The sequence below is a fragment of the Gavialis gangeticus genome, unplaced genomic scaffold, assembly GCF_001723915.1.
Source record: "Gavialis gangeticus isolate Ggan-Ray unplaced genomic scaffold, GavGan_comp1, whole genome shotgun sequence".
In the NCBI taxonomy this organism is placed as follows: Eukaryota; Metazoa; Chordata; order Crocodylia; family Gavialidae; genus Gavialis; species Gavialis gangeticus.
This window is the reverse complement of record NW_017729033.1, coordinates 21,336,681-21,361,815: the sequence shown is the minus strand read 5'-3', so window position 1 is coordinate 21,361,815 and position 25,135 is coordinate 21,336,681. Positions and strand designations below refer to the sequence as shown.

General features: G+C 44.1%; 1 protein-coding gene across 2 annotated transcripts in view; it reads right to left on the bottom strand.

Moving 5' to 3' along the window:
* The window catches only part of SH3BP2 (SH3 domain binding protein 2), a 40,198-nt gene extending 15,367 nt beyond the window's left edge, over positions 1–24,831 (bottom strand). The window contains exons 1-3 of one of the 2 annotated variants that reach the window (XM_019526432.1): positions 24,752–24,831; positions 2,958–3,097; positions 1,721–1,823 (exon numbers count right to left, since the gene is read on the bottom strand). In XM_019526432.1, the coding sequence (XP_019381977.1) occupies positions 1,721–1,823; positions 2,958–3,093 (239 nt within the window). In that variant the 5' untranslated portion in view covers positions 3,094–3,097; positions 24,752–24,831. Of the gene's footprint in view, positions 1–1,720; positions 1,824–2,957; positions 3,098–9,635; positions 10,494–24,751 lie in introns of those variants that run through there. The other variant, XM_019526431.1, reaches the window with a different exon arrangement.
* Positions 24,832–25,135: the final 304 nt, after the last annotated feature.

Below are 25,135 nucleotides of genomic sequence, written 5' to 3'. Positions count from 1 at the left end.
AATACAGGAGTTTGGGAGTTAAAAAACAACAGACTGGAGCTTTAAGTGGTAACACTTTTTTCCAGAGTATCCGAAGTTGCTTATTCAGCATAAGCTACAAGGAACTTTGATTAGGGTTTTCCCCTCTCCCTTTTTAAATGCCAGTTTCCTTCTCCAGGAACAACTCACTTGGTAGAAACCTTTAGGCACAATGGATTTTGAACCTTGGAGACAGACTGCCAGAAATGCCTGGCTCTCTATGCTAGCACCTAACCAAGCTGAACATTTCCGACACTCCACAACAAATCGCTGCTGCTGAGGGGACTGTGGGATAACGAAAGTCTAGCCATAGATCTTTCTCAAGTCCCCATCTTAATTCTGATCTCTAGGCTATAGTTGGATGAGAGTCTGCATAAATCGCCAATTCAAGTGGCAAAAGCAGGACGTCATCGCCTTGTTTCACAGCATGAGGAAGTTGATGTAGGAAATACCCAAGATCTGTCAGCACTGGTGTTTGTAATTAGTAATTCAGCAGACAGCACTCTTTCTTCTGAGTCACTACTAAACCCAATGCCCCTTGCACTCTTATACCTAAGGAAACCAAACGATCCACTAAAAGGGCCTGGGTCCTGTTTTCAGTCATCAGCATTGAAGTGACCGTTGTGCACACATTTTCTTAGGTTCTAAACTCTTGCGCAGCACTAGCCACAACGTGACACTAATTCCCCATCAGGGTTTTTGTGGATCACCATAATACAAATGTATAAATCAATAAAACAACCCCTAGGGCTTGCAGATGCAGTAAATAAGGGTATTAAATCACTTCCAAATTTCAATTTAGGTAACTTAATTCTGCTTATATAAATTCTCTCTCTCTCAAGAGAGCAGGGAAGAGCTTTTCTACTTCTGCCCTTCAAGTCATCTACAAACGCTATGCTGTTAAGCTGTCACATTACCTTGGGCAAAACCATCTCCCATAGATAAATCTATTAGGAAAGCAGTGCATTTCAGATTCTCTATCTAAGAGATCTTTCGCTGGTAGCTACTAAAGCACTATTTGTCTAAATCAACCAACTTATCTAAAAGTTGTAAACATGTGTTATGCAATGCATTTAGCAATTAAAATCCAGCAGTACTGGATAACTTGAAAAAAAAAAACTAGTGCCAATAAAAGATTTATTGTCACCAATTTAAAAAGCAAACATTTTAATTGTTTTGTTTAGTGCCCTCTTGAAAGTAAAACACCACAGGATCCAGCACTATTGCTACAAACCTTTATGGTGACTATGCATTTGGAAAAGCATGTGACAAAATCATTTATTCATATAACATACTGTTAACAATTTCCAGCTTTCAATAAACACTTGGATGCCTATCTTGGTGGGATCATTAAATCCCTGCTGACTTCCTGCCCGTTGGGCAGGGGGCTGGACCCAATGATCTTGTGAGGTCTCTTCCACCCCTCATATCTATTAAATCTATGAAAGGCAACCCCCAAATTCCTTTGCAAACTGCTTTATCACCTTCAGAGTCCTATCCAAGGTAAGAGAAGCGACTAGATAGCAGGATCTTTAGTGAAATGCAACTGACTGTTTAATATCCCTGAGGTAAGGCCTAACTGAGAAACTCTGAACATCCATATTTAGGTTTCTCCAAGTTAGAGTTGACTTAGATTGAAGTAAAAACTTTGGTTCCATTGCTAAATGAAAGGAATCTGTGTCAAGCAAACATTGCTACTCACCTGTTGTACCCATTTAGAGAGAAAGCACCCTGGGGAGATGCAGATGTGCTGCTCTTAAAGTAGTAAATACATCCCTCATGGATAATCACAAACCTCAGTGGCCCTTAAAAGGAGAGAGAGGAAAGGTCAGTTGGTTATTAAGTACTTTAATGACAAATCTGGTCAGAACCTCTTAACTCAGGCTGTTAAAACTGACTTCAAGTACTCGAGTGATAGATGACTAACAAGCCATATGGCATCACAGTCATTTTGTGTCTACAGAATTCAGTAGGGTGTCAGGCCTCTAAAATGAAGACAGCATTCTTCTGAGAAAAGCAAGAGGCAATATAGAGGATGCAAGACTTTGCTAGTGAGGAAAGCACCAGTAGGAGACTGCAACACAAAACACATCTGAAGTAGAAATCGACGTCAACACCAGCTTTTCCTTGGAAAAAAATCCACACCTCCATACAGTGCCTAAATTACAAGATGTTGGCACCGACTCCAAAAATCAACGTACACTTCCTGCTTTAACTGAAGCATTTTCAGAACTGATAATAAAACTCATCCATTTAATAGTTTAAAGAACAAATTTGAGCATTCATCCCCTTGTTGTCTGAAAGAATGTCACTCTTTCTGTTGCAATCAAATTATGTTTCTATGGGAAACATGAAGTGAAAAGAATGTAAATAAAAATCACAGCCATTACTTTCTTCATTTAAAGCTTTGTTCCAAAAGCAATTCCTGTTATTAACCATACACTATTCTTTAGGATGAGAATTTCCATGTTACAGACAGTGGTAAGAGGCCGGGGGTTGGGGAAAGGTATAGCTTCAGTATAGAACAACAGATTTGATACATTCCAATCTAAACAGGTAGATAGTTATGGCTCCCTTCTGAAAAGAAAGGCGCAAAAGGTTGACATAAATGGGGAGAGAACATAGATACATTTTTTTCAATGTTATTTTCGGAAGTCTTGACAAAAGAACTGAATTAGTGGAAAGAAAAAAGTGTTCCCACTGCTCCCACCATGAGGTTTAATCTTTTGAAACAACCCCTCCCCCCACAAATTGATGCATTGGGAATGGATTAATTAATTCATGAATATTACTTCAGTAAAATGAAGTCCACTACAGACAAACCAAGTGAAAAAGGGGTGTTAATATATACTCACTTAATACTAAATGCCTAATATATATCACAGCCCACAAGCACAACCAACGAGTTTTAGCCCCATTAATATCCACTCCAAACTTACATTTCATAATTGGCAGCTGCGTGCCTCCTTTCTTGTGTAGGTATCCAGACTTGGAAACCCCTCCAGGCATTGTCAGTAGGTTCTGGGCTCCAATCGCCTTCATTGGGACTGGCCAATGCTGTTCTTCTGAGGCCATTATTCTGCAGTTTAGAAAGAAAAGAAATAGTTTGTTCTGTGTAGCTTGCTTTAAGGAAGCAGTCTGGAAAACATGTTTAAGGAAATAACTAATATGATCTACCAGCCATAAATAAGTACCCATCTCACAGATTCCAGGAAGCTTGCAGTGCATTAAAACAAATAATGCAAAAAGTCCCAGTTTATTTTTCTCTGTGTCATGTAAGTGACAGCGAGTTGCCAGAAATTAAAGAAACTAACTTTATATTATGGCAACAGGCATCATAAAAGCACGTACATAACCCTTCCCCAACCATATATTTTTATAAAATTTACCACCAAATCAACTACATAAAATAACAACAGCATGCCACCTTAACGGTATGATTCTTTGCACTAAAGAAGGGTTAAAATCCCCCCCCCCATAGAGAAAATGACATTGTGACTGAAGTATGTGTCCCTCCTTTCCCACTTATCTCACAGTCAGTTGTGCCGTTATAAATAGGAATGTGCATTATGTAGCACTGTTTTCAGCGGAGCAAGCACCATGGTAAGGATATGCTCAAACGTGGGTTCATTCCCTTTTGATACTTACACGTTAATGATTGATGCCAAGCAGCACCAGGTACCTTAGCAATTATAGCTATTTCTACTCTCTCATTTAATGCATTTTACAAGCTACACTGAATATTAGGATCTTAAGGACTATTTTTATCAGTCTGGTATGTCACAAAGAGACCCTTCTTTCTTCAAATACCAATAAAAGGCATTATAATGGGTTTGGTTAAAGCCTGTAATTATGCTGTTCAAAGAAAATTCCTCCATGAACTGAACAAAAACTCTGACGGTCACATACAATGCTCTATTATACTCAGGTCACTACTGAGGACCTCTGCTGGCGAGAGCAGGACTAACCATTCCTCAATACTGAAGCCTAGAGACAGGAACAACATTGCTCTAGAACAGGAGTGGGCAATTATTTGGGCCCAAGGGACACGTAGGGAGTTTAGATGAGCTGGTGAGCCGAGCCAACACTCCCTTCCTCACTGTGCAACAACTCAACAAGACACCCTATGGGGCTCTGGGTGGGCGAGGAGCAGTGTTTGGGAGCGAGCCAGGCATGATCAACTCCCAGCATACCCTGCCCGGTGGGGAAGCGAAAAGGGTGAGTGCATGTGTGTCAGGGGAAGACAGGCTGCCTTGGAGTCAGCCGGGGGTGAGGGGAGGAAGTGAGAGAGGAGGCAGAGGGCGCATGCAGCAGAGCTTGCCTGCTCAGCAGCTGTCCCTGCAGCACCCCACATGGGGCTGAGCCCCACCAGGGGGGAACAGGGGCCATGCTCCTGCCCACACCTGCTGGCGCCAGCCATTGTGCAGCTTCTGGTGGGGCTGTTCCCAGTACAGCTGCAGGTAGCCAAGCTCGCATGGTCACTGGGAGGCAATGGAAGCAGAGCAGCACCCAGCTGGCTGCAGCCACATCGGGAGCAGCTCCACCAGAAGCTTGGTGCGCTGCCTGGGGTTGTCCTGCTCTCCTTGCCTCCAGCTTCAGCTGATGCTCCTGTTCCTGCTGTGCTGTGCTGTTCCAGGTGGGAAGCTTCAGCTGGGTGGCCCTTGACCAGTGCAAGGAGTTTTGGCTCCAGCTCCCAGCTGCCCGCCCCCCCCCACTCTGCCTGGCCACAAGTGGCCACTCATTGCACTGCCTGGGTGTAGCAGGGGGGATCTGGAGCCAGAGCTCCACATGCTGGGCAGGAGCTGCCCAGCTGAAGCTTCCCGCCTGCCCACAGTGGTGCAGCACAGCAGTGACGGGGCAGGGGGCCAGGGGAGCAGAACAGCCCACTGGCCTGGGAACCAGACAGTGCGTGCAGCTTCTGGTGGGGCTGTTCCTAGCGTGGCTGCAGTCAGTCGGAGTTGCTCTGTTCCCCTTGCCTCCAGCAGCAGCTCCTCCTCCCGCTTCTGGACCTGTGCTCCAGGCAGGCTGGGGGAAGAAGGGGCAGCAATGCTTCAGGTGAGCGGCTCCCACTGGAGGTGAGAGTAGTGGAGCAGCATCCAGCTGGCTGCAGTCACACTCGCAACAGTCCCACCAGAAGCTGTGCGCTGGCTGGATCCAGAGCACCACAGGGGCAGCTGTGGGCCAGATCCAGGCTGTGGGCTGTATTTTGCTGACCCCTGCTCTAGAAGCAGAGAAATGGAACCAAAATGTATATTCTCACATTTGCCACCCCCTTCCCCCACAAAAAATACCAGTATAGGTAGTTTATAAATACTGGAGTCCAAGAACCTGCTACACACAAGGCACCCATGTTGTTTCCCTAAGACATTAGGTTCCTTCAGCCTATGGTGACTCAAAACTTCCCTTATGAAAAGAGCAAGTAGCAGAGTTTTTCTCAATGACTCATTACTGTAGTATAGTACATATTCACAGGAGATACAATAGGAAAACACAGAAGTATGTTCCTTTCCATACTGGTTTCCTGATCAAACCAAGCCATTAAGCATTCTTTCCATGCCTGTTACATAAAATCCTAATTGTTCTGAAGCAAAGGAAATCCAGTCTTTTAAGACAGTGGAGGTGATATTAAAGCAAGAGGTGGTGCATCTCACAGTAACCTACTGAATTCCTTGTCAGAAGAGGACAGTAGAGAATTGCATGCGCTTTCTACCCCTAGTTTACTGGTTAGAATTCACTCTGACTAGTATAGCTCCATGCCCCCCATCACTCAAGTCCCCCACCTACATTTCAGGTATTTATGAGGAGTCACACAACTTGAGACTCTCCTTTGTTTCGCTCACCAGGCCTCTCTTCCCTCCTGTGCTCCATGACACCTTTCTCTCCCTGCTCTCACCACTTCTACCCCCTCACTTCAAATGTTCCCCAGTTGCCTCAGCTGGGCTTTCCCAGAGACTCTTCTTGAAAGAGCTTATAGTCCACGTTGTTCTCCCTTCCCTTTGAATCTCTACTTGCCTCTTCTACCGAGGTTGTCACTTCCACACCCTACTTCTCCCGAAGCAGTGACAAATCAACTTATGAATTAAAAACTACAGCAGTCTCCAAAATTGAAGAGGAATACATGGATGTTTAAGGGAGAACACTACACAAAAGTGTTTTGGGTCAGACATTTCAAGATAAGCAGGTGCCTTAAGAATGGGCTAAGTTGCTTTCCAAAGCACTCAAATTTATCCATTAATGATAAGTTAGTGAAATTTTATTCTTTCATGACTGATTTAATTTCCTTCTGATGAAGAGAATTCTGCATTCATACATATTTCAGTTGTCTAGTGTTACTTGCCCATGGAGGCTAGACAAATCAAGCTAAATTTTAGGCCTTTTTTCTTTTTTGTTAGGAAGGGAAGATAAAATAGGGGAAGTGGGTACAATATTTTTAACACTCAAACCAAATACAACAAAAAAGGTTAAAGGTTAACCCATTCTGATTCTGTAACCTGTGCTAAGTTCCACCAGTACAGAGGGGGTTTCCCTGGTGCTTCCCATTCACTGAAATAGTTCTCTGGCACATAAATGTATCCTCTCCTGCTCCAGCTATAAAACCCTCTCTTCTCACCCAACTGATCTGGATCGCTCACGAGCAAATTTGGCCACCTCACTCATGCAGGAGGCTCTAATAAAAACAGTGTATAACCAGGACACAGATACAAACACTTTAAATTTTACAAAGTTACTTAGTTTTGATTTGCAAGAAAAACTTAAGTTACATGGCTTTGCTTTCCATACTGCAGAAGCTAAAAGATGGATCTGCAGGAAATAGCATGCACTATTCAGTTGGCAGCAGACATCTGTGATAACACTGCAAATATTTCGACATTCTGGGAGTTAGTTCCTTTAAAATGAATGATGGTAAAAGGAATTAGTGGACAGAACTTTTCTTTTAAAAAAACCCCCCAAACTCCACACATTTCCTTATTCACAATCAAACAGATTAAATGTCTTGACATCTGCTTAGGTTAGAAAAGGCTACAATCTGAGTTATACAAGAGTAAACCCACAGGACTTCAGTGAAGTCTCATGAGTACAACTGATCAAACTTCACATACATTTCCAGGTCAGCTGCCTGAGAATTTCTTTTTCCTATTACTATTCTTAATACGGCAGATCCAACATGAAGACAGCACATTAGATCCTCACATTTCATGAATACTATCAAAAAAAAGTTCTGAAAGCAGGGTCTTCATCATTGCCAACACCACAGATGAGAACAGCAGCTTGACTTCCAAATACCAGCTAAATCAGCAGTGAAAGCAGTAGGCAGTCTCTGTAAAAACTGAAAGTGTAAGTGCACTTGTTTCAGGATCACTGAAAACAGACAGGTCTCCTCCACCTTGTGGATTTTAGATATCGTCCCACTTCCAAGAAATGCTTGAGTCTACACACCAAGGCAAAAGACCAGGTTCTGATCTTACTCTCCCTCCAATAAAGCCAACACACCTATTCAACCAAACTAGTTCAAATCTGTAACACAACACAAGTTCAGTGCACATGCAGTGCTTTCAAAATGGCTGAAATCAGTTTAAGATAAACTTGGATGGATTTAAGAAGATTTAACTGATTTAGGTTAAATCAGTTTACTGACCTCTGTCTCAGATTCCTTCCAGATTCAAGTTAACTCACAGCCCGCAGCATCCGAGGATGCTTTGCAGCTCTGCAACCCCGACTTGCAGGCTAGTTTTGGTCCATGCTGTTTGCTCCAGCTGATCAGGGAGGCATGCTCTAGTGCCCCTCGGCTTCTGGCCTGGGCCACTGCAGGCACATAGCTGCATTTCCAGAATCAAAAGTGAATGTCTGTTCACTTGCTTATCAATTCAATTTATGCATTTTATACTAATCTGTGACGATTGAATCAATTTAGCCTCAGAGACTTTTTGACTGTCTGTACTTTCACCTGAACCAGGACTAGAACATGACCACTTGCAGAGGCTACTTTACTAAAAGATACAAAAACAATTTCCTTCAGCTCACCCTACCCATTTCTCACAGAAACAACAAGCTTCTCCCCCCAGCCTTGAAATAAAAGGATATATTTATAACTTAAATCTAGTTGCTCTCACCAAGGACAAAAAACCATCCACAACAGAAAGTGGCAACTAAAGATATTCATCCTGACAGTACAGGACGAGAGCTTTCAAACACACCTGAGACCTTGTTCCTTGCTCCCTTCTTCCAATGAAGTCCCTGTGACAATGCCATGTAAAATAAGAAGATTATGCTGAGCCTTGGTAGTATAGTGGGGAGAAGGATAAGAACAGTATTTACAGGATTTTATTCAGCATTCAGAAGTTCACTTTAAAAGAGCATAGTATGACCTCCAGGGCCTAGGCCAGCTCTATCTATGGCAAAGGGCACAACACATTTGTAAAGCTCCTTTATTTGAAAGACTAGAAGTCAGAAAGTGAATTTGCAACATTCTTCAAGAAATTAACCAAGCATTGGTGCATTGGGTAGGCCCCAGTCTATAGTGCTGATCATTTGATCATGACAGTAATCATAATGAGTTATTGTGGACAAGAGTATTGCAACAGTGTGTCTGCAACAAAAGCTTGTCAAAGCCATAACAGCAAACAGCTGAAGAAGGATAAATGCCATTGACATCATGCTGGCCTCTTGGTTACTGAATTTCAGCCTGACTAGGGTGAGATTTCTTCAATCATGTTATAACGGCCTTTAGTTACTGAACCAATACGCACAGGGTTGCAAATTTCTGCAGCTGGTATAGCACTCAAATCAATGACCTAAATCCTATCTAGAAAACAAAACCCATTTTTATCCCTTCCTCCGTTATTCTCTAAAATTTAAAGTATAGGCACACAGCAGCTGAATTCAATCAAGGGCAGGCAGATTTACACAGTAGGGAAAAAAATCCAAAACGTAACACTGCCCTTGAATAAAATTTGGAACATATTGCAGAAAAACAAAATGATCACTTCTGGCCTTAAAACTATTATGCTGCAAAGATATTTGCTCTAAATTAAAAACATATGTAAACTGATTAGCAGCTTAATGCCTTGCAAAACGAAGTCTTAAGTGCCCCAATTTCCTGCTGAAATCTGCTGGAAGAGAGGGCACTTGGCACCATGTACGGGCTGTTTAAAATCTCTCAGAATTTAGGCGTAACACAAGTTTCTCTTATCACTCAGTCTTCGGCAACCAAATGACTTATCGTGATAGCTTATCCCTGGGGGGAAAAAAACGTTATCCATAGCAGAGTATTACCCACTGCTCTCTCTGAAAGACCACTTATGGATATGCTGGAACCCGAAAAAGTATTATGGGAAAGGAGGCCTGCAACTGGAAAACAAGTACAAACAAACTTGCCAAGAACACGATTCTTGCTTTTTCTTTCATGGAGTGTGTCACAATGCCTGCTCACCCTCCCCTGTGCCACACACACTTCTTACTTTTTAAACAAAGTCTATTGGATTCAATTTTTTCTTAATCCAAATAAGAAACTCAAAGACAAAGGAGGATTCTTTACAGGACATAGCATCCAGTTAATCTACTCCTTCTATAGTTAGGAGGAAAAGAAGAGCCAAAACACGCCATGAGTATACACTAACCTGATGACAAGGTCTGGCCGACACATATTTTTTCTGCTGAATGTTGCACCAAATGAATGTTTCCTTTGTATCAAATGTGCCATTAGCAACTTAGGGTTTCTCTTGGGTAAAAAATAATCATCCTTCTGCTTCTTGCCTGCATGTGCATCTAAAGGTTCAGTATCTGTGGTGGCTGCTGCTGTAGCTTGAGGTCTCATATACAGAAAAGAAAAAGAAACCCTGCCTTAACTGCTTTTGCTTCCACACCATGCAGTGTGGTCAAATGAGACATCTCAGCAATGACTTGCTTCCGTTTTTGCTTCCTGTTTCCTCTGGGGTCAGTGGGCAGTGTTATCTTTGTCACAGATTTCCTAATTTCCCATAGAAGGTAGCAAACTGAAAGTTAAGTCACAACCTGTGTCTAGCAGCCAAAAAGGAGAGACTATTTCATTACAATGGCTGTTTTGATTCTTTTAATCATCCACTTTTCCCATGGAAAAAAAAAAAGGGATTATGTTTTGTATTTCATATGCTTGAGTGCTAACTCTAGTTGAGGACTTGCTTGGGGCTTATGCTTCAGATGCTGCTAATTTAACTGCTTCAGTAGAAATGGCTTCACACATTTATTGTTTTTGTAAAAGCAACTCAAGGGTGCCCTTCTATCTCAGGGGAAGAGTTTAAAAACAGAATCTTAGAAAAACAGGGCTGAGGGGGCTGCAAGAGGTCACCTAGTCCAACCCTTGGATCACAGAAGCACCACCCCTACTTAACCTCCCCCCAACCCAGACAGATGTTTAACCAAAACTCACAAACTTCCTGAAAACAAATAGCCATCATTGAAAACCCCTTGCAGTCAAGGATGATTGTTTTCCATGACTGTCCCATCTGTGGATCTGAAGATGGCTGACAAGGTCAATCCGGGAGCACCAGACTCTGCTGCAGCTCAGGAACATGTTTCTGTGCGAGATGGGCAACTCTGGGTTCTTGATTTGGTCTGCGACATGCTGTTTCTGCCACTCCTGCTTTTCCACCCTCTGTTGTCATGAGGTTTCAAAGTACTGAGATCATTGCAGCAGACTCTTCCCTCCACTTGGGGCAGGCCTGGTCAATAGTCTTCCATGAGTTGATGTTGCATTTTTTTTTTTTCCAAGTTGGCCTTGAGAACATCCTTGAAGTGCTTTCTCTGCCCTCCTCTTGGGGGCCTTGACTGAGTTGGGAGAATAAAATTTGCTTTGGGAATCGAGTCACTCATCCAGATAATATGGCTGACTTGAAAAAGTTGATGTTGGATGATCATCGCCTTGATGCTTGGGGTGTTTGCTTGTAAGAGGATGCTAATGTTGGCGTGTCTGTGTTCCCACTCAAGCTGAACAATCTTCTGCAGAAAGCATTGATAGTACTTCTCCAGTGGCTTGAGATATCTCCTGTACACTGTCCATGTCTTGGCTCTGTACATTAAGGTGGGAATCGCAACTGCTTGATAAACCATGAGCTTGGTTTTGGATCTGATGTCACAATCTTTGAACACCTGTTTACTCAGGCATCCAAAGGCTTCACTTGCAGATTTGAGGTGATGTTCTATTTCTTTATCCATGTCAGCCTTCTGCGACAGATGGCTTCTGAAGTATGGGAATGTTCAATGGTCTCCAGAGTCTCACTGTGAATTTGAATGATCAGAGCTGGGGACTACTCATTAATAGTTTGTTGATGGAGGACCATAGTCTTCTGAATGTTAAGCATCAGTCCTATTTTCTTGTATGCCTCAGTAAAGATGTCAACGATTACCTGAAGGTCTGCTTCTGAGTAAACACACATGACAGCATCATCAGCATACCGGAGCACGATTACTGAGGTCGGGGTGGTTTTGGTTTTGTCAGCTGAGATTAAACAGTTTACCATCTATTTGGTGGTTTAGGTCCATTCTGACTGGAAGTTTGCTGGTGGTCAGATGTAGCATTACGGTGAGGAATATTGAGAAGAGTGTTGGAGCAATGATGCAGCCTTTCTTAACTCCTGTCTTAACCTCAAAGGGATCTGTGATAGATTCATTATTGAGAACTACAGCTTGCATACCGTTATGGAGCAGGCAAAGAATGGTAATGAACTCTGATGGGAACCTGTACTTCAGAAGGATCCTTCACAGTGCTTCTTGGTTGACAGTCAAAGGCTTTGGTGAGGTCAAAGAAGGCCATGTAGAGAAGGGGCTGCAAGAGGTCATCTAGTCTAACCCTCAACTAGCAGAAGCACCATCCCTACTTAACCCCTCACCCCCACACAGATAACTGGTTAACCAAAACTCAACAAATTCCTGAAAATAAATAGCCAGCCAGTGCACCCTGCATTTGTGCAGGATGCTGGACTAGATAACCTCATATCCCTTCTAACCCCTGTGATTCTAATCACTTAAACTGATTCTGAAACCTTTTGGGCTGGACTCAATGATCCTCTGGGGTCCCTTCCAGCCCAACTGTCTATGAAATCTTATCACCTACAGTAAGAAAATTTTGCTCAACCCTATACAAAACTGAAAACTTTTCCCAGGAATGGGCAATGTAAAGTCAAAATTCAGTATGCTAAGGACTACTAAATGAGAATGATAAATATCATTTTTCCATTACCATGGTGTACCCTTCATCCAGGGCCCCTAAATTAGAAAAGATACAAAATAACTCACACCCCCCGATGTTGATGGGAATTAACCAGACAGTATTAGGGAATGCCACAAGATGGAAAAAAGCACGGTTTACTTGGTGATATCTTTTATGGACGAACTTTGTAGTTGGGAAGAGATGTGGACAAGCTTTTCCTGGCCCATCACAGTCACAACACCATTCTGATCCTACTATAGGATAAAGAGAACAGTTAAGACACAACTTGAGAGAAATAATTAGTACATGTCACATTAGTAGAGAAAATGGAATTTTACACGGATGGAAAAACCAAGTACAGTTTTCTTCACTTATTCTGTTGGATCAGGTACAAATATGTCACAAAACAGGAGGGAAGAACCTTCATGCACAACCATGACAGATAAGGGAGAAGTGTGCAAAAAGGTCAGGCATAGGGATTTAAAAGACTATAAGCAGCTCTTTGGCAACAAGAGAGGCTATGGTCATATTACTGCACTGAACTCTCACTCCATCTAGACTCAATAGAATATCCAGGTCATACTCTGAACTATGCTGGAAGGCACAAAAAAAGTACCTTCATATATGTGGTACAACTGTTTTGTCATTCAGGGTTTCTGGCTATCTTAAGAAAAAAAACCCACAAAAAACAAACTGCACAATAGCTGCCTTGTGGCTCAATTCACCAACATTTTCCTTCCTGGCATATACCCTAAGCTTCCAACCAAAGAGATCTCTATGCATTCACCTCACGTCAGCAGCTGTCATTGCGGATAGTCAGAACATGGAAATGGGAACCCAACAAAACATGGGAAAACAGACAGAGAGAGAACATATTTATGGTACGTGTTTATCATGGTAAAGTTATCTGCTTCAGTAAAAAAAAAAAAAATACAAGTATGTGGATTTTTATGCTATCCATGTGCCAAGCTACAATTATCTAACACAAGTGGACCATAAAAGAAAAGCAGCATGGAAATAGGTCTACTCAGAAATGAAGAGACAACATGGAACTTAGTTCTGTTCTCCTTCTGAGCAAAACAGTAACTTTGAGGAAGGTCACCAAAACTTTTGTGATCATGGCTTGGACTGCAAGATGGTCTTTCATTGTATTATTCTGCATGTTTCTGATATGATTATATGACTGTATTAACAAAAAAAACTAACATAGGCACTGGGGAGGAGGTGGGGGAAACAGGGATTGTACTAGGTAGAAACACATTTCTCAACTTCTTGCCAGGCAGAAGTGGTGAGTGACAGCAAGCCTTGCACACCCGTTCACAACAGAGGCTGACAAAATGTAAGGTGCAGTAAGAGATGGATTAAATGCTTCAGCACTTCTCTGTTAAAAACATTAACAAACCATCACACTGGGTGGTAAGTAAGCAGTCCCATTCCTCAGGTTCCTGATCTGGGAAATGGAAGACATTATCTCAAAGCTGCAGCTGAAGTCAGTTGTATAGTTCCCCACCGGATCAGCAAATTAAGTTACTTGCTCTAAGCACTATACCTAGTAGGCCTGTGCGAAGCAGCAAGCATTTGCTTCAGATTCAGTGGATTTGGAGGGACACTGATTCAATTTGGTGATTTGAATAACTGTCCTGATTCAATTCCGCCAATTTGGATTTGGAGATTTGGCCACACACTATAATGGGGAATCACTAAAATACCTATGTCTTTTTTTTTTCTTTTTTTTTTGCAGATTCAGATGAAAACAGAAGGGATGGTAGCCCCCTCTGAGGGCATGAAGCCTGCCAAGTTTCAAGGAGATAGGTGCGGGGGTTTCTGTGAAAGTGCACCTCAAACTGTTGAAAGCAAAACTCGTATCACTTGTGTGTGTTAAGGCAGAGTGGGATGAATGCAGCAGGGATGGTAGCCCCTTATGTGGGCATGAGGCCTGCCAGGTTTCAGGCAGATAGGTGCAGGGGTTTCTGTGAAAGTGCACCTCAAGGTTCTGAAAGCAAATATAAAAAGGAAATAGGTGCAGAGTGAAGAGAGTGACACTCACTGTCTGAACAAGGTGCTTGGGGAATCCCAGCAGTGGGAGGTTCACCTTCAGGAACACCAACTGCTTCACCAAACCAGGATCCAAGGAAGTGCGGTGGGGTGTCACAGCATCCCCAGCAATGCTGAACACCCTCTCGCTTGGAACACTGGTTGGTGGACAGAACAGGGCAACCATGGCCAGATCCTGCCACACCTGGATGCAGGTTGCCCAATAGGCCAAGAGGTTGCAGCGCAGCAGTTCCACGTCCTCAGAAAGATTGGTAGCCACCGAAGCCTCTGTGCTGCCTGCCTTATGGTGGGGTCTGGTGCCTCTGGACTCCAACACTGAAGCCATGCCCCTAGCCCACATTGGCAGTGGCTGTGGTGGAGGAGATTAGCTTGTGATTGGAGTAATACTGAGCTGAGGCTCTCGGTGGCTTCAAGGAACAGCTTGAGAACTACCAAGATCTGGGAGATGGTATCCCACTCCATTTTGTTAAGGGGGCCACTGATCCCAATATCCCTGACTACACCAGCTCATAGATGGCCTTCTGTTGCTCAACCAGCCTTTCCAGCATCAGGTATGTGGAGTTCCACCGAGCCTCCACATCCTGCATGATTTTGTGCTGTGGGAAGTTCAGCTCTGCCCGTTTGTCCCACAGCATCTTGCCCCCCTTGATGCTCCAGTAGAAGTAGCCTGCTGCCTTCCTGCATTTTGAAATCAGCTGGCTGGTAGTGACGGAGCCATCACTGGGAGCCCTGTCCCCCTCCAAGGTATCCCTGACTACAAGGTAGAACTTGTGTGTGACACAGCAGAGGCCAAAGTTGGCATCACAGACCACCATGCCCATATTGGCCCTGTAGTCGGTGACTATGAACCCGTGGGTGAGCTCGCTCTGCCCAATGAGCTACCCCTGCACCATGTGGGTCATGGTCATCATGATCTTCTTTGCTGTGTAGGACCCATCCATCACCTCGGCTTGAAGGAGAGCCCACAGATGCCCTGATTGCACCAGTGCTCGTAAGGAAGAGTAGGTGTGATCTCCACCACAGCTGCTCCAGATGTCTGAGGTGAAGTGCAAGGCTACCTGCAGACCTGCCTTGCACAGCTCCTCCCTCAAGTACTCCCTGCATTCCTCATACAGGGAGGCACCACCACCCTGCTAAAGGTGGTGCATGCAGGCACTTGGTATGATGGGGGCCATGAGTGCTATGAGCCGCTGAACCCTGGACACTCAAAGAAGGGCTGGCCATCGAAAGCAAGCATCTCTGGGTGACCTTGCTCACCTTCAGAACATACCCCGCTTTGTCTCCACCTTTCCCCCACCACTCCAGGGTGGCTGGCCTCTGCTTCTTAGGGATGGGGGCTTTGGAGTGAGGGGGGGTGGGGGACTTCTTTCTGGGCATGCTCCCACTAGTGCCAGGCTGAGGAGGAACAAGGACAAGGGGGTGCTGCCTCCTGAGATGCAGCAGCATCACTGTAGTGGCGAAGTGTTTCACGTTCTTGCCCCGGGCTGATCTGCCTTCAGCAGTGCTGGCAGGTAGGATACCTGGGATCATCTGCCACCTCAAAATGATCCCGTACTATACTACCCACCTGCCTCTGGGTTGAGGGTGGGGATCCTGCCTTATCCCCCTCCTCACCAGGCAGAGGCACAACAACAGGAGGAGCTGAGCCACCTGCCCCCACAACCTCCTCTGAAGTGCCTTCCAGAGAAGATGACCTGCTTCTAGGGGAACTCTGAGCGGTGTAGAGCACAAACCCAGATTTCTGCTCCTTCCCCAGCATTTTCTTTGCTATGGCCATCAGCTCCTCTGCTTCCAGATCCAGCTCCTCTTCTCTGGCAAGGGAAGGCTCATGCTGGGAACTGAAATCGGGGTGAAGAATGTCATGCTGCTGCTGGTTAGTGGTGGTGGTGCAGGTGCAGGCACTGCTACCACTTCCTTGCTTCCACTAGCAGCAGAAGACTCATCATTGCCAGGAAATAGGGTGAGTGTATGTGTGGGGCAGGGGGGACTTTGCAGCTCTCCCTCTGCCCCCTATCCTTCCCCTGCCAGAAGACCTGGCACCTGCCTTTCCAGCACACTTCATAATGTTTGGTGTGCTGCAAAGTGTGTGTGTAATATATGTTGTGCTTTCCTGCATAGTGATGACACACTGTCAGGGAAAACAGAGTTTTTTGTGGGGGAAAGAATCAAGACAGACTAACAAGAACAAATAAGAGGATTCTGGGTGAAGAATAAGTTCAAAGGAATGGATAGGGATAACAATAGGGACTGTAGGCAAGGGTAGAGTAGGAAAGTTTTGGATACAACTTACAAGAAGAGAGACCAGCTAGCAAGAGACGAGATAGCAAGCCAAACCCTTCAGACGCTGCTGCTCCAAGAGAGAGACAGCTCACAAAAGGCACAGATCACTTCAGAGACAGCTGCATATGTTGTTTCTGCATCCCTCCTCCAGAGCACTGCGATTGGAAGGGAACTTGGAGAAAGATCGCAGTCACTGGACAGCTACTGAAGACAATATCAGAGCAGCTCCCCCACCCCCCCTTTCCATACATGGAAGATCACTCCATACCCCTTCCTCTTCTCAGTTTTTGTTTCCTGCAAGCCTTCCGAATCGATTCGGAGGCTTCTGATTTGATTTGGACCTTTTAACGGGCCTTCCAATTCGATTCGGAGTTGGAGACTCAGCCACCGAATAGGGCTGAATCTCCTCCAAATCAAATCGGCTACTGGAGCTTTGCACAGCTCTAATACCTAGGCCTTATTTCACGATATCAGCCAGATCCCAGCTTAAACAAGATGATGGAGTTAAGGACATAATCTCTGCTTCTACAACGGCTAACTAAGAATGGCTTTAAGTGACCTCTTTCAAGGTCAAACAGTCACAAACTCCTCCAATACCATTTCAGGCTGGACATAAGGAAGAACATCTTTACTGTCCGAGCCCCCAGGGCCTGGAACAGACTGCCGCTGGAGGTGGTGCGAGCACCTACTCTGGACTCCTTTAAGAGTCAATTGGACGTTTATCTTGCTGGGATCCTGTGACCCCAGCTAACTTCCTGCCCCTGGGGCAGGGGGCTAGACTCAATCTTTCAAGGTCCTTTCCAGCCTTAATGTCTATGAAATCTTTCCTCGCAGTCCCTTCTATTGCTAGCTAGTCAACAACACCATGCTCCATTAAAAGTACCCTCTCCCCACTGGCCAACATCCAGGAAACCCAAACCTGCCCTTGCATTTTCTTCGTTATATCAAAAAAGCAAAGCAGACATGTCCCCCATCTCTTTGGCTAACACTTCCCTTCAATTTACTCTCTCTGCTTTTACAACTGAACACTTTGCTCTTTGGTCCACCCATTCTTCCTTTAAGCCCCTTCTCACCAATCCAAAATGCATTTGCTTACAGAGGTGTAGGTTGCAGCCGTGTTGGTCTAAGGACATAGGGTGACAAGGTTCTTTGGGTGAATCTGATATCTATCCGAGTTTAATAGAAGATATCAGATTCACCCAAAGAAACGTGTTTGCTTACAGAGTGAACTTACTGAAACAAAAGCTTTCTAGTTGGTGACTGAAATCATGGTTTTCAAATCACCCTTTTCATTTGCCTTTCACTTGTTTTACAAAGTTAGGTGCATATTCACTGGCTGATATAAAAAGTTTAAAGCATGTAGGTTTCCAGCTAAATAGAGCCTTTACAGATTTTTGCTACATCAGTGGGCACAGGAACACTAAATACATTTGTCTGAGCAATTAAATATTTTTCTTAATTGTACATTTTACATTTCAGAGGCATTAATTTCTCCTTTCAGGATGTTACAATATGGTAAATGGTTTATTGCTAACCTGAGAGATACGCAACTCTTTGGTCACGATTTATATCGAGTAGCTGCCAATCACTTGCACCCAGCCGCACAACCAATGGGTCCCCCCACAGGACTGAGCTCTTATATGACCTGTTGTGCCCTATTTTCAAACTTGAGCTTGAAAGTGAGATGCCTCCTGAAAGCGAAATCAGCACAAGTGAAGAGATTACAAGAACTTTAGGTCATAACATATGTTGCATTAAATTCAGATTTCATTTTAAAACATGTATTTTTTAAGAGAAAATAAATTAAAAAAAGAAATTGGTTTTTATCAACTCTACTTCCTCAGCTCTTAGAACTATTTTCCTTTCCATCTCTCTGCAGACCTCTACCTCTTTTCTGCATCGAAGTGCACAACAATAGAAAGGACTTCTCCTTCCCCATGGGTGATTTCCAATTCTGTCAAAATGCTTGCTGGGAAACAGAAAGGCAACAAAAAACAGAAACACAAAGCTGTGGGGGAGGAGGCAAAATTAAAAACTAGATAAAACATATACACAGTTCTTGATTGTGGAGAAGATTCAGCCTGAAATGTATGCAACTTCCTAGCGCCGAATCCTGCATCAGAATTCTTTTACTTTAAGCACCATAAATGGAAAAGCTGGTATGTTAAACTTTCTGAAATACATTAATCAGGTATGAATCATTCCTTATGACTTTGGGCCTGTGTCAGTGGCTTAGGGAAGTGGATAGCGAATAATTTTACATAGCCTCTTCTTAGAAAAGAGTGAGATTCTCCCCTCATGAAAAAAGTCTGCCAGGGGCCCTGCATACCACCAAATTTCACTTCTTTCAGCACAAGACTCAAGTGGCATTTTACTGACTCTGCGCAGAGATGAATTTCACCCTAAAAATAACTACAATTTTATTTCCTTAAAACAGGCAGAACATCACAAGCCAAGTGACATGTGAATTTCTTGCCAGTAGGAATAAGACCAGATTAAGCTAGCCAACCATATCTTTTATTAAGTACTCTTCCTGAGCCTTCACTCTCTACATGCTTTTACATGTTCTCCAGTCAAAACAGCAGTCCTTTCTTCAGGGGTGGAAAAGGGCAATAAAATATACCCCCTAGCACTGAGCTGCTGTCCCCACCAGCATTTGTTCACTACTTCAGCTGTAGTTAGTATAGTGCTGAATGCTCACTGCTGCATGCATGCTTCCTCTTGCTGACCAATTTACAGGAAACTCCGTAAGAGTGGTCCAAGAGCAGCCCACACAGCCCAGAGACAGGCCACACACAGAGAGCAAAGCATGAAAAAATGAAAATAATGTTTTAAAGAAACTGCATTTCTCCAGACCACAAGAAAAATGTCAGCTACTTGCATGAATGTGATGTAGCATACCTTATACAACTGCGTGAAATACTTCTGCTGGCATGTCATGACTGAAGGTAACTCTGCCATGCGAGCAATAGGCTGGATTCCCTTTGGCTGTAACTCTCAGAAGGGATCTGGCTCATTAAAGCACAATCTTACAAAAACCTCTCAGTGAGATATCTGAAACCACCGCAACACTAGAACTTCTGAGTCAAAACTCCCATCTTCTGCCAAGACTCCTTCACAGTATCTGATGAAGTAAGCCACTATTTCGGAACGCTTATGCATTTCTGATGCAGTTAGTCTGTAAGGAACAAATCTACCCTGCCTTCTGCTTAAGTCTATCCCAACCATGAAGCTGGTCCAATAAAGGATATCACCCATAAAAAAAAAAATAAAAATCTGTGTCCATCTCTTAAAACTACTATGGTTATCCCACTACAAATTCTTATGTTAATATTTCTGGTACAATGGTTTTTTCAGTTAAGCACATGACACCTTGGAAGGAGTTAAGCTAAGCTAAATCAGAATAAATCAGTCTTATTCTAGTACAAGACCATCCACACTGAGAACCCAGGCAGTTCTCTAAGTCTAGCTAACTACTCTGATATAACTATATTAGTCCTTAAAGGGACAGATATTTTGGAAGGTTTGATTTTCAGTCACCAGTGGTCAGAGGGGAGGTAATGCTGGGAAAGGCAAATAGAAAAACCCACAAGGATAAAGGGTAATGAGATAAGGATCTGTAGTCTCCGTTTAGACACTAGGCAACTCTGACCTATACTCTGCCAGCGTTCTGGGGGTGGGGAAACCTGCTCTGAGTTTATGGCACAGGTGGATATTCATTATATCTGGCAGCAGGGGGAGTGTTTCATTGTGTTCTGGTTAAAAGGCCAAGTGATCCTTCAGAAGTTAAAACAAAAATCCCTGAGTGACATGAATATTCCTCTACCTAAAAGACATTTCATTTAGGTGCAAGACCTTAAAGAATTTATGACTGGCTTATTAAACTAGAGGTGTTTAAATTAGGGCAAGGGAAGTTCTTACCCCAAACAGTTTAGCTCTTTAGCTTAGAACAGGGGTGTCAACTCACCCATGCCAGATTTGGTCCATGGGGGCTCCTCGGTGGACCAGATCCATGAGGCCTGATGGTGGCAGTGGGGCAAGTGGCCACGGGCCAGGCAGCCATTTTTTGCCATGACAATGGCAGCACAAGCAGTGTTGGGCTAAGCAGCCATGAAGTAAACAGGAGCTTTGCTCCCTCCCCACTCTGCTGCTGACTGCCATGTCCCCCGGGGTCCTGGATTCTGCCAAAGGTCCAGCCAATTGCTAGATATGTCTCTAAATCCCCTGGCCCACCAGTGGCTCAGTGGGCTGGGTGCAGCAGCTCTACGAGCTGCATGTTTGACACTCCTGGCTTAGAACATCATCTTTTTAAAAACTTTAAGATGCACTGGGCAAGCCAGATGCTCTCCTTCCCTGATACCTTAAGTTGGCACAAAGAGGACCCAGCTTTTGCCCTTGCCCCATTATCTATCACTCACTGCAAACATGACTGTAAATTGTAGGTAGTGGCTAAGGACAGTGTAAGATAATGTAAATACAATCAGCAAACAAAGGCACATTTAAACCTAGGTAGGTGAGCGGAAGTTCAGTTTCAAATCTTCAAAGCCTTCACAGCCTGCAGGCAGCTGCCAAGGGAGTTTCCTCTAATACACGCAAGCAAAGACACATGGGAGTTCCCTCCCACAGTGCTTTCTTGGCAGTAGCTCATACACGTAAGTGAAGCAATCTAACCACTGGCCTGGCCTGCCTGTAATTAGAAGCTGAGGACAGCACAAATTATATCCAGGAACTGATCATAGACCATAGGTCAGTTTAGATGTGAGCACATAATCTAGCTCTCAAGTGAAGAGGCTGGTGAACTGTCAGATGTCTTGAGATTTTCTGTTTACGTAAAGTGAATTGATCAATTTGCAAATAAACTACAAGTTTAAAAGCAACAGAAAGGAGGAAAACAGCAAACTAGCTTTTTCTGGCTTTCAGACTGTTATATTAACTAACTTTTTTGTATAAGTTTGCAACACATGGAAAAAAATTAGGAGTGCCTTTTTGCCTCCTAATGACTATTTCTGAATCTCCATATTATAACGGAAATAGCAGTTTCTTCATTTTACCAACAGATCACCGAATTCATCCTCCTGTATTGCATCTTAATGATTAAGGCAGGGTAGATGTACACCTTACAGACTAACTAAATCAGAAGGATATATCGTAAGCTTTTGTGAGTCCAAGCTCATTTCATTAGATGCTGCAAAAGGACCTGTACAGAGCAGCACACCAAATGTAGAGAGCAATCTGAATACAGAAGACTGGGAGGGAAGGAGGGGGTGAAGGGGAGAGGCGGCAGTGCTGGGAGAGGCAAACAGATAATAAACCCATAGGGTGAAATTGCAATGGGATAAGAATCTGTAGTTCCCATTTAGACCACACTTAATGGAACCTAGCCTGCGAATTTCTTGTTTTGCAGTTTCCCATTCAAGTTTGTTTTCAAAGTTTTGCTGTTTAAGAAAAGCTACCCAGAGGTCAGCAATGGCATGTTTAGGGAAGTCAAAAGCGCTCTGCCACAAAGTTGCATGCCTTTCTGGAGCTGATGTCAGATTGATGCCAATTCATTTTTACATGCAGGGATGGCCCCATCTGTCCAACTGATGGCATAAATGATACTGGTAGAGTTGCAGGTGAATGAACCTCAGATGTTATAATACATGTTATTGGTCCAATGATGACATGGCCTGTATTTGGGCAAGGGGAATGACATGGACACAGCTAGCATCTGGGTTCATTGCAGAGCCTGGTCACTCAGTGAGAATGGAAAGTAGCTGTTGCTTGAGAGATGCTATTTGAGGGGCCTACCTGTAAACCAGAACAGGTTTATCCCCCGTGACTACCTTGAGATGGATGTCCTGTTCCAGAAGGGTTGGGAGGTTATTAATAGAGATTCAGGGTTTCTGTGTTTAAAAATCGCAAATTCTCCAATAAAAATTCACAAATTCTCTTATAAAAACATCCAAATCCATGATTAAAATGAAACGCCACTATACATAAGTATCAATTGAACACAAATGTTTTATTGATATATTTACCATTTTAAAGCAATTTGGAAACCTACCAGTGCCTCAATCACTATAATAAAATAAATTCTACATACCTATGAAGTTTGGTATTTAATTTCAGGATTTTTATCATGGAAAAAATTAGAGCTTCCCCTACCCCCTTTGCTCACTAGGATGTGGGTCCAGGCCCCTCACTCCCAAGCCACAGCCCCCCAGCCCTGCTGGTGCCCCTCACACCCCACCCACAGGCCCCTGAACCCCCTCCCCGCATCTGCCAGAAGGGCCCCTAAACTTCCAGGACTATGGGGCTAGGGACCTGGGCCTGCAGCCCCCTGCCCCCCAGCTGCTGCCCACAAGAAGCGGTGCCTGCTGCAGCCCAAGCAAGGAGCACAGAGCAGAGCCCAGCTCTGCCTCCCCCACAGGTGGCATGGTCAGAGCAGAGCCTGTCAGGGGTGCAGATGCAGGCTGCCTCCTGAGGGCTCAGGACTCCCTGTCCTGCTGCCCTGCCCCTGGGGTCTCCACAGCTCAGCAAGCGGGACCTGGCACTGAAAGGCAGAGCAGGGCTGGGGGGAAGCTTCTTGCTGCTGCAAGATCTGCGTGGCCCTGGCAAAGCGCCTCTGCCTCCCTGGCAGCAGCAACAGGCACAACTCTGCACCGCTGCTGCTGGGCAGGCAAGGGGCGCTTTGCCAAGGTGGTGTGGAGCTTGCAGCAGCAAGGAGTTTCCCTGCCTGGTCCTGGTCTGCCCTGGTGTTGCAGGTCTCATCCACTGGACTGCAGAGGCCCCAAGGGGAAGGCAGCAGGGCAGGGAGTCCTGAGCCCACAGCAGGCAGCCCGCTGCCTGCCCCTGCCTCGCACACAGATCTAGGGGGCACTTGCCCCTCCTCTCCCGCGAGTGCACACAGTGGCAGGGAGCCAGCCCTACCTCCCTCCCCAGACAAGCCACCCACAACCCCATCCTGCTCCTTGTGGGAGCTGCTCTTCAAGCTGCCTGGTAGCCATGTGCACATACATGCACATGGTGCCCCCTGCCTGACTGCCCTCCTCCTGTTTCCCCCCAGGCCCTTGCAGGTTGGAACCACCAGCCTGCAGAGCTCTTCACAAAAGTGGAAAATCTGCATATTTCTCAATTGAGTAATCCACATTTTTCTCAGTTAAAAGGGAAAATCCGCAACGTTTTTCCATTTTTCTATGGGAAACAGAAAACCCGGATCCTTGGTTATTAACGATGCGTCCAAGCTGGGTGCTGGGGTCGACAACGAAAGAGATTCTGGTTTTGTCTCAGGGATGGTATTGTAGCAGGTCAGAGTGAGGGCTGAGGAAAACAGCTACCTACCTCTCTATCCTAATCAGAAATACTGTACGTTCCCTCACCACTACTACTTCTACCTTTCCCTTCCTTGCTTATGCAATATCAAGGTTGCACAAGGAGTTGGGAAATGCAGAAGTAAAGTTTCCTCCAGATCATTAACTTAGCTGCACTACACATGCTGTTTGTTAATACTTGTGAAAGGATGTATTTAAGCAAAATGGGAATACCAGATACTTCAACCAGTAACATTTAAAAACAGCTGATTGAATCTATTTTATATACAATGATTTTTTTTTAAAGAAACTTATGAATGAACAGAAAAGTCGAGTGCAGGAAAAACTGTAAAGCCAACCAAAAACCAGAGAGATTTTCTCCCCGCCCCTTTTCTATTCTTTTTGCCAAGGCATTTTGGAAAGAAATCATATATACACGTCTCATTGAAAGCTACATTCATGCAAACCACATGCAAGACCTGAGCAGCAACAGCCACAGACCGCTTAAGGAGAATATGCAGATAAGGCAGGAGGATGGGAAGTGGGAACATGGCTTCATTAGGTTCCACTAAAATCATGGGAAATACTTTGATGTTGTTCAGAAAGGTTTTGAATTAAGTGTAAAAGTTACTGAATAAAAATAAAAGATCTTTGCAGCATAACATTTAAAGGAAATACATACTATACTAATCAATGTATAAGTAGACTGTCTTTTCAAATATTTATTCGCAAATAGATGCAACAAGCAAATTTATAAGCACTAGTACTGTTCCACATAACAATTATTTAACTAAATGCTAAATAAATCCATCCAATGAAGCTTTTTCTACAAGGAATGCTTGATCTTGTCACATAAGCAGAAGAGGTGGAGGCTAGTGCCCCTTCTGGTAGAGACCAGTAATACAATACTTAGCATATTTACCTCTGCCGATGAAAGCTGCAACCAGCACCACGATGGAAGTTCAACCTCTGTCAGACACTGAGAAGGAAAACAAGACAAATATTTTTCTGTTCCCACAGACATTTTGCAGTTCAATTTGATGAGCAAAAAAAGCTAATAAGGACAATCTTCCATTGTGCATTTACTGCTGCACAACAGAGTAGCTAGAGTGAAATAGCAGCATAGTAAGGCATCTCTACAAAGCTTACATTAGGATCAAGGCAATCCACAAGTAGGTTATCTGCCTACATTACATTAGTGCCTGGGGACAAACTGGAGTAGGCACTGTCCGGACACCTTGTAGAGAATAGTCCCCACCCACCCTGAGTTTCAGTATACAAATAATGAGAAGAAAAAAAAAAAGCA